This window comes from Diabrotica virgifera, chromosome 7 (assembly GCF_917563875.1).
Source record: "Diabrotica virgifera virgifera chromosome 7, PGI_DIABVI_V3a".
Lineage (NCBI taxonomy): Eukaryota > Metazoa > Arthropoda > Insecta > Coleoptera > Chrysomelidae > Diabrotica > Diabrotica virgifera.
This window is the reverse complement of record NC_065449.1, coordinates 176,616,711-176,630,980: the sequence shown is the minus strand read 5'-3', so window position 1 is coordinate 176,630,980 and position 14,270 is coordinate 176,616,711. Positions and strand designations below refer to the sequence as shown.

General features: G+C 32.0%; 1 protein-coding gene across 1 annotated transcript in view; it reads right to left on the bottom strand.

Moving 5' to 3' along the window:
- Nucleotides 1-3,393, bottom strand: part of LOC126888784 (phospholipase A-2-activating protein) — an 85,073-nt gene extending 81,680 nt beyond the window's left edge. The window contains exon 1 of the mRNA XM_050657154.1: nucleotides 3,126-3,393. Coding sequence (XP_050513111.1) covers nucleotides 3,126-3,259 — 134 coding nt within the window. The 5' untranslated portion in view covers nucleotides 3,260-3,393. The remainder of the gene's footprint in view (nucleotides 1-3,125) is intronic.
- Nucleotides 3,394-14,270: the final 10,877 nt, after the last annotated feature.

Here is a 14,270-nt window from a genome sequence, read left to right as displayed (position 1 = left end):
ATACAGGCTGAAAGTTACGAATATAATAAAGACACCGTGGTTCTTTTCATTGACTTTAAACAGGCTTTCGATCGAGTGAAAAGAAGCGAGTTATGCACAGCATTGCAACACATGGACGTTTCTCCAAAGCTTATTAGAATTATAAAATTAACTCTCCAAAGAACAATGAATAAAGTCAAGATAAACAATACTATAACAGAAAGCTTTGAGGTCAAACAAGGAGTGCGGCAGGGTGATCCATTATCCTCTATAATGTTTAGCATATTACTAGAAAAGGTTATACAGGAAGCAAACATTAATAGAACAGGTCTGATCTACCACAAAAAACATCAGTGCTTGGCATTCGCAGACGATTTGGTAATCTTGGCTAGGAGCAAAATAGAACTTATAGAAACAGTCATGAAACTCGAGGAGAGGGCAGCAACCAAAGGATTGTATATAAATGAAGCAAAAACAAAGTATATGGAATGGACAAATAAGCAATTCGTTCAGGGGCAATACATAACAATGACAACAGCGAAGGGAACACAGTATAAATTCGAAGAAATTGAGAGATTTGAGTACTTAGGAACTGTCTTCACAAGAGATCCTAACTGTGAAGAAGAAATACAAAAGAGAATTATGTCGGGTAACCGCGCTATATTTGCTCTTAATGGGTTGTTAAGAAGTAAAAATATATCACGAGGAGCAAAACTAAGAACTTACAAGACCGTAATAAGGCCGATAGTAACGTATGCTTCTGAAACATGGGTCACAACAAAAAAACATCAAGAATTGTTATTAGTTTGGGAGAGGAAAATACTGCGCAAAATCTTCGGTGGAAAAAACTTAAATGGACAATGGGTAAGAAGAACAAATAAGGAACTAACTGATCTCTATCAAGATCCTAACATACTAGCAGTAATTAAGTCGCAAAGACTTAGATGGTTGGGCCATGTGCAGAGGATGATTCCATCTAGAATTCCCAGAATGGTACTATCTAGTGCATTGGCAGGGAAAAGACGAAGAGGAAGACCAAGGTCACGATGGAGTAATGGAGTTAGAGAAGATATGAGAAGAATTAACGTAAGGAACTGGGAAAGAAAAGCGACTGACAAAAGGGAGTGGAAAAGAATAGTACATCAAGCCATGGGCCTACTAGGCTCGTAGTGCTTACATATTATTATATTATTAATTACAGAGTATGAATGATCACTTAAAAGTTTGTGTAATTTATAACTTAAATACCTAATGAATTTATTTTGAACTTTTTCAAGCCTGGCAGTTTGGACTTCATGAGAGGGTGACTGAACAACTGAGCAATACTCAAGAACAGATCTAACTAGGGAAATGTAAATCAGTCTGATGGAATTAATGTTACACAAACATCTAGAAGTTTTGACAATGAAGCCAACATTTTAAATGACAATTTATTCACATAATCAAAATAAAGCACAAAAATTTAATTGAAAATCTAATTGAACACATAGATCTCTCACAGTTGATACAGCCTTTATTTGGTTCCAATAGGGATGTTCACAAAAAATTTAATAGTCATTTTAAATGTGTAAAATGATTAAGAAACACCCTAGGAATAATTGTCTAAAATATTAAGAAAATTAAAAAAGCCTGTCTATGAAAAAACTTCATTAGAAATCTAGCATTATTTTAAATTTCAAGAAAACGCTTCTGACTTCACTAGTCGTATACTACAACATGTACCACATGTCCACAGTGTTATTTTTTGGGTACCTGTTTGACGTTAGTTCAGGTCATTTTATTTTGTGTTTTGTTCTCTTATTGTTTATCAGGGCTAACGTGGAGTTTTATGGCGAATTTGTTTAGTTTAAAATAGATAGACTGTTTTTAAGGACATCTTTTGGGTGGTACAAATAAATCAATAAAATGAAAGGTTTTTAAATTACTGATTCACTTAACCTGTACATGTAACAATGGTGTCCGATTTCTTGTCATCTTGTAAGGAAGTAAATCAACCAGAGTTACTCTGGTTCTAGAAGTCCAAAATACGAAGTTTTCAACTGTAGGTATTAAGAATTTTTATAATTTATTTTTTTTATAACCAAGCTAACTTAAATCTAAAACATATCATAGAATTGGGTAAAAATGAGTACTTAATATAAAAACTCATTTATTTAGGAAAATATCCATAACTTACAATAAAGAAGTGATCTTCGCAAGAGAAAAGCTTGGTTTTTATTGAAACATACTTCATTTTTACATTTCTTTTTACGATTTAAATTAGCTGGAACTGTAATAAAACTCTTGTCAGAATTGTTTTTAGAGGTATTTACACACCAAGGAATAAAACACCACTTTGGTTACAATTTAACTAATTAAATACGTAAAGAACTGCACACATTCAAATATATTTCGTAAATAAGTACAAAACTAGTCGTTGATCAAAGACGATACAACTGCTGTCAGACACCGTAGCCTCGCTGCAGGGTACCGTTTTTCCAGCCTCCAAGAAAATCAACATTATGAACTCATTTGTCTTAAAAAATATACTTAAACAGTTTTATGATTCCTACGTTTTTATATACCTTATAATCTATTGAGTTTAACTATATTTAAAAATTAGTGAACATCCCTATTGCACCAAGCCATAATTTTATTAATATCAATTTGAATTTTTTCACAATCTGAGAAAGATTCGATAATTCTATAGATTTTTAAATAATCAGCAAGCTTGCTACAAGACAATTTATAATTCACAGTATCAAATGCTTTGGAAAAATCGGTATAAATAGCATCAACCTGTAGTATCCTTTCCAAAGCATCAGATATGTATTGTGTGAAAAGTAGAAGATTTGTTGAAGTAGATCTACCAGAAACAAACTATGTTGTTCTTCAATTAGTACATTGCATAAAGATGTTTTAATAGAGTCGTATATTATATTCTCTAGAATTTTAGATATAGAAGAAAGAATGCTTATTGGTCTGTAGTTACCTATATTACTCCAATCACCTGATTTATGAATAGGAACAATAAAACTAGATTTCCACAAACTTGGTCAAACAACTAAATTAATGTTACTAACTAATGTTAGTAGGGAAAGTTACAAATTACCACATATTATTTACTACTTCTAGAAAATGTTTAAATGTAATTCAAGCCAACATACGGGTTGTATCTCCAATATTTTGCAGTTCTATCTCTTGAGCCGCTAATAATGTCATTACTAGCGGTTACAGCTAAAGCTCGAATGTCCATTGAATGGCCAAAAAGTGAGGCGCTCAGCTTAAAGTCTTTAGACATTTCGAAAAACCAATATAACTCTTATAACACAATTTTTAAATGATACATAAAAAATATTTTATAAGATGATAAGTTGATTTTTTGGTTATTTGTTGCCTGTTGCTGTCAGTAGTGTCACTGTCACCTGTCACTTGTCACATTTACCCTCTCCCCTTTTATACTTTCCTCTATGCGTCTACAGTTTGTCCAGTATAAATACCGTTCTACGTCATAACTACCTCCGAGTCTAACCAGAGACATGTAAAAGAATAGACTTGGTTAGGGATATGCTATTCAATGCATCGGGGTGTAACGTCAATATCAAGTACGGTGGTCTAGCTATCTTTGTCTGTCGTGCGAGTGTATCTACCAAGACGTGGGAGTTATGAAACGATACTGATACTGACACAGAGGCGGCGGCCATCATATGCCAGAGAGAGAAAGCTAAGCGCCGGTAGAGAGATAATATAATAGCTAAGACCATCGACCGAACTGCTTCACGTTACGCTATTTTTCGGAGCTGGCCAAATCTATGTGTATAAGATCTTTGAGTCTAAGTTGACATTGTTGCCCCAAAGTATGAAAAAATCCTGAATCCATTTTACATCAAATATTTTTAATTTAAAAATGACAATAATCGGTTTCGTTTTGATTAAAATCCAATCTCTTGCCATCCTCTTACACCGTGTTTCGGGGTCTACCCTTTTTCAAAGAGGCTTTGCAAGAAGACTCGACTATTTATTTATTTATTAAACTCAACAGGCTTGTAGGCCTAGGGCTAAAATGTTTACATTTCTGATGACATTTTATTTTAGTCTTTTTATACACTCCTTCACCACTTCCCTCCGTCAACTTCTGTCCAATGCGAGTTCTTTCCATGAGACTATAATAACGTTATTTATAGTATCAGAAGGCCCGGTCCTGCTTTCGCCAACAATACAAGTGTAGTAATTAGCTGCGAAATTAAACTCAATTTTGGGTAGTTTCAAGTGAATTTATTACAAAAGTTTTAGTAAGTGATTCTGTTATAAATAGTCGACCCAACCACATAATAAAATAGGGTAATAAGTGTTTAAAACACTACAAGAAAAAGTGAAATATATAATTAAATTTTTAATAGGCAAATACAGCTCCGAATTGTTGAAATGGCTGAATTAGCTTAAATCGCGAATATAATTGGAATTTTATTGATAGACAGTAAAAGTGAACAGAGCCTTACTTAGGCATAATAAATTTTATTAAATTTTAGACTTGAATTGAATATTACCAAATGATTAATTATATTAATATAGACCATGTTTAACACTAACGTGGACAGTGACACTCAACTGATGATTCTACTTCTTATAAAAGGAGGAGAGAAGATGATGGAAAGAAAGAGAGCTTTTTGAAATAAGTAGGAAGACAAATATAACACCAGTCAAACATAATAAAGATGAAAATACCGACAAACCATTGGAGTTGATGAATGAGATGAGAAAAGAGATGCAAGAAATGAGGAGTGATACAAAAGAAATGCGACATGAAGTTAATCAAATAAATCAGGAACACCAATTTATAAAAGAAGAATACGAAAGAATGAAAAAAGAAAACGAGATGATGAAACGAGATATAAGCAGCTTCCCACATAACAATGATGTTCGCATCATGTTCAAAGCATATACTACCAACATTCGTCGGAGTATATTCTTTTTAGTATATGCGTAGTACATGCATAGCATGTACCTTAAAAAACATTCTAAATTTCATGTTCTTTGCATATACTTCAAAGAATATTCTCGTACCGAATATACTGAGCACATTCGTGTACGTAGTATCTCAAAATATTCGTAAAAGTTTATTCTTAGAATATACCTTCATAAAGGTATATCGAATATTCTTTAAAAGTATATTTGAGTATATGCTTAACACATACTTATAATAAGTACATACATACTTTTAAAATATCTTTAAAATATATATATCAAATAATGTTAGCTTTATAGATAATTAACTTCGTTATTTATAGAATAATTAATAAAATTTATGTATGTAGTTAGTATTGGACGAAATAATTTCTTAAAATTGTTTTAATTGTATGGTAAAAAAGTTGTTCGTGCAAAAATGTTCGTTTTATAATTGAAATGAATTTACCATTTCGAGTTTACCATGAGTATTTTTACATCGTTGGATTAGGTACATTCAGTTACAAAGAACTGAAAGAATACATACCAACCATCATTTTTATCACCAGATCGTAAAAGCAAGTATTTATAAAAGATCGGATCGGAATTATATCGACGTGAATTGGCCATTCCATTCAACTCAACTGCAATCGGCCAGTCTCATTCTGACCATTTCCTACCTGGATAGGGATTAAGTACGCAACTGTAAAATATAAAAACGAAAACAGACATATTGTGTCTAATTATTTATGCAGTGTTAAGGATGAAGGCGAACGATAAAGTACTAAATGCGGAGTAGGACTAGGAATATACATATATCTCTTTATTTTGTTTGCGGTGCTTCAAAATATGATTAATTTTGGTAACTCAATATTACTTAAATAGTAGGTAAGTATATATACTATATAAATTTTAGTTACTTATAGGTTAGTTTAGATAAATATTATATAATATTTATAATAAATAACTAAAATTTATATACAGTGCTAGTCAAAAGTCCGTACCACCCTCGTATCTTTTGAACGGTTATACCTATAATAGTGAAATTTAAAGGGAGGAAATAAACGGATGTAGGCGTCTTATGTAGTCATGACAGGTGACGTAATAGTGACAGATGACGTTGCAGCGCCACCATGACAGATAATTTTAAATGGGACCTTATGGCAAGTGATATCTCGTTTGAAAGGTATTGAAAATACCTATTCAGTCATACTAATTTTGTTTGAGTTTAAGCTCATTTTGATGAAAATGAACTAATATAAAATTGTAGTTTCGCATTTAATTAATAAAAATTAAAACCTCCGCCTATGATTACTTGTCAAATGAATTGACGTTGACGTAAAAACTATTAGAGAACTGAAAAACGTGAACTTTTTTGACAAAAAAATCATAGGCGGACATTTGAATTTGTATTAATTAAATGCGAGATTACAATTTTATATTTATTTCATGTATTCACCAAAATCAAAATCAATTTATATCCAAAAAAATTAGTATGACTGAATAGGTATTTTGAATATCTTGCAAACGAAATATTACTTGCCATAAGATCCCATTTAAAATTATCTGTCACAGTGGCGCTGTAAAGTCATCTGTGACTATTACGTCACCTGTCATGACTAGTTAAGAAGCCTACGTCCGTTTATTTCCTCCCTCCAAATTTCACTATTATAAGTATAACCGTTCAAAAGATACGAGGGGAGGTACGGATTTTTGACTAGCACTGTATACTTACTTTTTAAGTAATATTGTAGAATGTACTAACTACATTCTCATATGCAATTAGAATATGTAACTAGGTACTTGGTAGAACCAGTAGGACCTAAGATGAGATTAGGTGATGCTGAAAACATACTTCTGAGCAATATAGCACTTCCTTGGGTTATTCTTAAAAGTATATTCTTCCCAGATACTAAAAAGATGTAGGGTAGTACGTTCTAAGTATATAAATAGAAGGTTTATAGCACGTCTTTGGAATATTCTGAAAAGTATATTCTTAGTATATACTGAAAAGAAGTTCGGTAGTACATTCTAAGTATATACATAGAACGTTTAAGTACTGTAATGTAGTATATACTCAGTATGTGCTCTGCACATTCCCAATGGTAATTACGCATATTCTCAGTATACACTTTTTCTGAAAAGTATGTTCCATGAATCTACTAAGAACATGAAATTGTTATGTGGGTTGAAGCAAAATGTGGAGAGAATAGAAAAAGAAAAGAAAGAAAACAATGTGGTGATAACTGGCCTCCAAATGCAGCCAGAAGACTCAAAAAATATTAAAAATACTATGACCAGTTTTCTTGCGGAAAAATTAGTGCAAGTAGAGGTAGTGCGGAAGTACAAGTTCAGGTAAAAACAGCGAGAAAAATAGGAGACAGAATATGTAAGCTGGAGTTTGATAATGCGGAAGACAAAGAAAAATCATGCAAAATAAATCCAAGCTGCAAAAAATGAGAGACCAACGCATATATATTAATAACGACCTAACGACAAGGAAGAAAAAATGAAAGGGAATCTAGTGAGAATTGGGTTCAAGAAACTAACTACATATAGGAAAGGAAGAATGGAAATGGAACAAGAACGAAAGAAAACTAGAACAAACAAAAAACTAAGACTAAATGATAGATTGGAACATAAGGTAATAACGAACATGGCAATGGATAAGGATACAAGTACAATAAATCATAAACGACAGGAAAGAGAAGGACAAAAAAGAAAAGAGGAAGAAAGAAACAAGGACAGCAGAAAAGAAATGTGGATGCTGGGAACCTGGAATATTAGAAGTATACAAGGCAAGGAAAAAGAACTGGAGATGGTGTTTGAAGAAACAGGACTAGATATACTAACAATAACTGAAACTAAAAAAAATGACAAGGAATGGTATAAACAGAAAATGATCATGTCTTAATAAATAGTGGAATAAAAGAAAACAAGAGAGCAGTGCCAGGGGTCGGATAATGCATAGTGCACACCAGATTAACAGACCAAATAAGTAATTGGAAAGCCTGATGGTCAGAGAAAATACTATCGGTTGAAATGAAAGAAAAAGACAAGAATCTAAAAACAATAATAATTGTATATGGTCCAAACGGAGACGACTCGGCTTATAATAAGGATAAATTCTGGGAAGAATTAGCATTGGTCACGGAACAAGCAAAAGGAGATATATATTTAGCAGGGGACTTTAATAACAAAGTAGGTCAAATAACCAGGAATATAAAGAGGTATTAGGAAAATATGGAGAAACAGCACGAAACAGTAATGGTATAAGAATGCTAGATTTCTGTATATGGTGCACAATTTAGTAATAACTAATACATTTTTTGAATACAAAAACATACACAAGTACACAAGAGAAATTAAAAGTAGAGAAGAAAAATCGATAATTGATTACATGTTAGTATAGAAAAAAAAACATGAAAAACGTAATAGACACAAAAGTTAGAAGGGGTCCAGAAATAGGAAGTGACCACTATTTAGTAATAATGAAAATAAAACAAAATATGTCAGATAACAACAACACTCACAAAATGCAAGAAAAAAGAAAGAATATGAAACTATTAGGTCATATAAGTTGAGAAATACAGAGAATTCTGAGAAGTACCAGATGATCATAAATCAAAAACTAGAAAATACTAAAGAAAATAGAAAGGGTCAAAACGCTGAACAATTATGGAACTACTTCAAAGAGATAATACTAAATACAGCGACAGAAGTATGTGGAACAAGTAAAAAGAGCAATAAAAGAAAGCAAACTGCATGGTGCAATAAAGAAATAAAACAACAAGTTAAAAGAAAGAAAAATGCTTGTTAAATATATACTTACAACACAAAACACCAGAAAACTATGAAGAATATAAAAAACACAGGAGACTAGTATATAAATAAAGAAATGGTTACAAAGGCAAAGAAGGACAAATGGACAGAATTTGGAGAAAATATGGAAACAAACAGTAAAGAGAATCAAAAACTGTTCTATGGAGTATAATCAATGAGAAAAGAAAAAAATTCAAGAAATAGAAAACATAAAGAATAAAACTGGCAATTCTTACAGAAGAAAATGAAATAATGAACAGATGGAGAAAATATTTGCAAGAGATGCTACAAACTCACTGCTATCAAGAAGAAAACAATGTAGAGAACCAAAGAATAGAAGTAGACAATGTAGACCCTATAACTATAAATGAACTGCAAGAAGCTATTGCAGAAATGAAAAACGGAAAAGCACCAGGGTATGACAGAATAACCAGTGAAATGATAAAAAAAAATGGGACAAAATGCAACAGAGCTGTTATTAAAAATATTTAATGCAGTTTGGAGAGAAGAACAGATACCGATGGACTGGTAGAAGGCACAGATAGTGCCGGTTTATAAAAAGGGCGATAGAACAGATTGCAACAATTACAGAGGAATAACACTGTTAAGCACATTCATGAAAATATACGAAAAAATACTGAACAAAAAAATAATCGGAAAAATTGACAGCACACTAGATGAATCACAAAGCGGTTTCAGAAAAGGCAGAAGCACCCAGGATCATATATTTACAATCAAGCAAATAATAGAAAAATATCAGCAATCGGAGAAAAAAATGTATATGACTTACATAGATCTTGAAAAGGCTTTTGACATGGTACCAAGGCAATAATTATGGGAAACATTAGAGAAGAGAGGCATAAGTAACAAAATGATATGGGTAATTAAGAACATTTACAACAACAATGTTGTACTTCTATATTTTCCTTGGCCTGCCTTTCCTTCTCTTTTGTATTGGCTTCGCGAGAGTACCATTTTTGGCATTCTTTTACTTCCCATTCTCTCGATGTGCCCCAAATATTGTATTCTCTGTGCTTTGATCGTCGGCTCTTTATATAGTTCTTCCAATTCTTTATTGGTTCTTCTTCTCTACTGACCTTCTATTTTCACACTGCTCTTTGCATTTTCTCTCCCATCTTTCTAAAAGGTCTGTTTCTGACATCGAGCGGGATTCTAACTCGATGGTTTCTGACTTTTTCAGCACCCATGTTTCCAATGCCATAAAAGTTACGTTAAAATATGATAATTATGTACAAATCGGCAACACTGTTTGGTATTGGTACCCTCGAATAATGGCCGACGATCTGTGCAATAGAATAACGGGCCATGCCACGGTTCTTAGACATTACTACGGTTGCCTAAATCGACTAACCAATGAACATTAAGGGTGAGATTACGTCACGAGAGTTTACTGTCATTTGAATCGTAATATGATTTTTTCGAATCCTGAGAAAACCAAGTATTTTAGAAAAATTTAAACGCAGGATGCAAGATTACATTATTATCGAGGGCGGAAAGCCTCTTAGAATAAACAAGCAGATTCTATTGAATGAAATATTTGAAATTAAATATCACACTTCTCTTTTATTTTCAGCCCTGTGACTTATTAAAATAAACATTATAGAAGTTTCAGGGACTTTCAGCCCTCGGTAATAATGTAGTCTTTCATTCTGAGTTCAAATTTTTCAAAAATATTTATTAGTTTTCTCAGGATTCGAAAAAAATGAATACAATTAAAACACATTGAGAATTTTGACATGCGTCAAAGTTTTGCATTAACTCAATGTAAAATTCTGAACTGTTGAATTCCAGCTTCCCTAATAATTATTTTACATCAAAAGACATTAGAAACTATTTGAAAATGATTGAAATCTGTATTATAAATAACTGTTAAAATTGGTCTACGTAATTAAACATATTCCAAAATTTTGTAAAAATGTAATACATTTTAGCAAAGAATACATATCTCTCACAAGAACCGACACGGACGGCGATTCTTTTGTTGTTAGCATGTACTTAATTTTAGTATCGAGTTGGCAAGTGTACACGCGAGTACACTGAGAAAAGTCTCGCACATTTCTGGCGGGTATCAATAAAATTTTAGTTGCACTGAGAGAAAGGTTGCATGCAGGGCCGGCTTTTGTTGACATTCTTAATATGGTGGAATTATTTTTGATTTACAAAAGGTTGCAAATACAACACAAAGTAATGGTGAGAATTATATTGATTAAAACCATGGATAAAATACCTTTTTTATCCTGATTTTAGCATTGAAAGACCAATAATAAAATATATTATAGTGGCGTGACATTCACTAATTATTCTTTTTGGCTTATATTGATACAACGATACAAAATATAATTTGTTGTTTTCACCAATTTTGAAAAAGTGTGAACAAGTTGGTGAGAATTTGAACGACTTGGTGTGAGCTAATAGGCTGTCTGTCCGTCCGACCGCGAATATAACTCCTTCAGTCACTATACCAGGTAGAATGACAAATGAGGTGTCAAATGAAAGCTTATAATCCATGGATGGTACTCAAGGTGAGACATTTGACCTAGACTGTCTGTCCGTCCGACCGGAAATGTAACTCCTCCGTCACTATACCAGGTAGAATCACAAATGAGGTGTCGAATGAAAGCTCATAATACATGGATGGTACTAAAGGTGGGAAATTTGACCTAGGACTTCCGGTTTTAGAAATGCGACCGGAAGTACTCTTTCAAAGTCACCGCAATAGCACAAGTGATATATTATTCGACGCGCATTCGCAAGACGAGAACAAATATATACTTCTGGTTTCATGACTGTCTGTCCGTCCGACCGCGAATACAACTCCTCAGTTACTAATACAGATAGAATGACAAATGAGGTGTCGAATGAAAGCTTATAACCCATGAATGGTCTTAAAGATGAAAATTTTGACATCGGACTTCGGTTTTAGAGTTACAACCGTAGGCACTGCTTTAAAGTCACTCAAAATATGATATGAATGTAAAACAAGATGACAAAATTAGTAAAATCGTAGATCAATCGACGCAAAGTTACACGAAGAGTTCCAATATCGACTTCCAGTTCTACTTTCGATTACTTTGGGTGAAAACCTAGGACCAATTACTTGTTTGTCGAGGTATTTCCTAATTCATTATATTCGTTATTTCGTAAAATAATCGAAAAATAACAGCCGTTGTAACCGTCACGGAATCCAATTCTTTTTGGATAACAAATGTTCGTGATCAACAACAAGAAACTGTATGTTAAAATCGAATGTCAATATTTTCAATTTTTATTGTCTTGGAAACCAGCCAAAACATTCCGTACATTCCAGCCAAAACCAGCCAGTACATTCTTTAAGGCTATGGGTACATAATTCGCAAATATTTTACGTGTATCCCTACTTTTTCTGTCTTTACACGGCAAATTACGTGTAGTAAAATTCACACTGGTGTGGATATGTAAACATTACTAGAATGTCATTCTACTTGAAAATGTCATAATTAATTTAAAGAGATGGCTTTTGAATGTTCTTGGATAACTGTTATTTTTATAATTGCAAATTATTAATTCAGTTAATAAATGTGATAATTTTTTCACTAACTATGTTTTCAGTGATTGTAATAATTTATTTGTACAACAAAAACTAATAATCAATCGAGAAAAGAGGAAAAGTGTTAAAGTGATTTTTTAATAATATGTTGTTATTTTGGAACGCTTACAATTTTGAACATCTCTAACAACAAAATACTTGGATCACAGGATATATCAATCTGATGTATTCTCTGCTTGGATCTTCCACAAATAATACACAATAAATAACTTTTTATTAAGTTCACGTCTTAAATCAATTATTTATCAAATACACTATATATCAATAATATTTAATCAATTTCTCAAAATATTCCCGATGCAATGTCAAATATTTAAAATTGTCACTGATTGTCAGTGTCTGACTGACAATATATGCTGACAATATTATATTCGGTTGAGTGCGTTGTAAGACAAAGACAGATTTGAAAAATATTACCACGGCATTGTGTTCATTTTTTTCAAATCCTGAAAAAACCAATAAATATTTTTGAAAAATTTAAACGCAGAATGAAAGACTAAATTATTACCGAGGGCCGAAAGTCCCTTAGAATAAATAAAAAGTTTATTTTGAATAAGATATTTGAAATTAAAAATCACACTAAATTTTCTCTTAGTTTTTTCACCCCTGTAACTTATTAAAATAAACATTATAGAAGTTCTCAGGGACTTTCGGCCCTCGCTAATAACGTAATCTTTCATTCTGCGTTTAAATTTTTTAAAAATACTTATTAGTTTTCTCAGGATTTGAAAAAAATGAATCCCCATTTGAATAGCATTGCAGCCGAAAATACGTACCGATCCTCTTAAAGTCGAATATCGGGGTAAATAAATAAAAAACCAATAAGTATTGTACTATTTTATTTCTATAAATATAAAGATGTAATAACTGAAAAAATATATATAGTATACATTAAAAACTAATAAGCAATCGAGAAAAGAGAAAAAGTGATTTTTTTTAATTAATATATTAATTTAATATACAGGGTGTCCCAGACTAATTTACCCACGCTATATTTCTTAAACGAATAGAGATTTTCGAATGGGACAAAAAGTGGTCTATTCTACTTGTAATACACTTTAATATGGCGTAGAAAAAAATTATCCCCTAAATATTCATCCCTTAGTTACAACCCCTAACTTTAATTTTTTTAATAGCACCCTGTATATTTTTTTATAGTTTTGGATATGGACTTCTATCGTCTATTCAACACATTTTTTTAAAATAAAATCGGTTCGTAAATAACCAAGAAAATATCAGTTAAGTTTTGTTAATTATGTGTCCCAGACTAATTTATCCAGGCTATATTTCTTAAAAGAATAGAGATTTTCGAATGGGACAAAAACTGATCTATTACATTTGTAATACACTTTCATATGGCGTAGAAAAATGCATCCCCTAAATATTCATCCCTAACTTACAGGGTGCTATTTAAAAAAAATTAAGTTAGGGGTTGTAACTAAGGGATGGATATTTAGGGGATATTTTTTTTTCTACGCCGTATTAAAGTGTATTACAAATGTAATAAATCAGTTTTTGTCCCATTCGAAAATCTCTATTCTTTTAAGAAATATAGCCTGGATAAATTAGTCTGGGACACATAATTAACAAAACTTAACTGATATTTTCTTGGTTATTTACGAACCGATTTTATTTTTAAAAAATGTGTTGAATAGACGATAGAAGTCCATATCCAAAACTATAAAAAAATATGCAGGGTGCTATTAAAAAAATTAAAGTTAAGGGTTGCAACTAAGGGATGAATATTTAGGGGATGATTTTTTTCTACGCCATATTAAAGTGTATTACAAGTAGAATAGACCACTTTTTGTCCCATTCGAAAATCTCTATTCGTTTAAGAGATATAGCGTGGGTAAATTAGTCTGGGACACCCTGTATATATGGAAACGTTTTGATCATTATGGTCAGAAGCTTATATTCCATATGAAAGCAGCCTTTA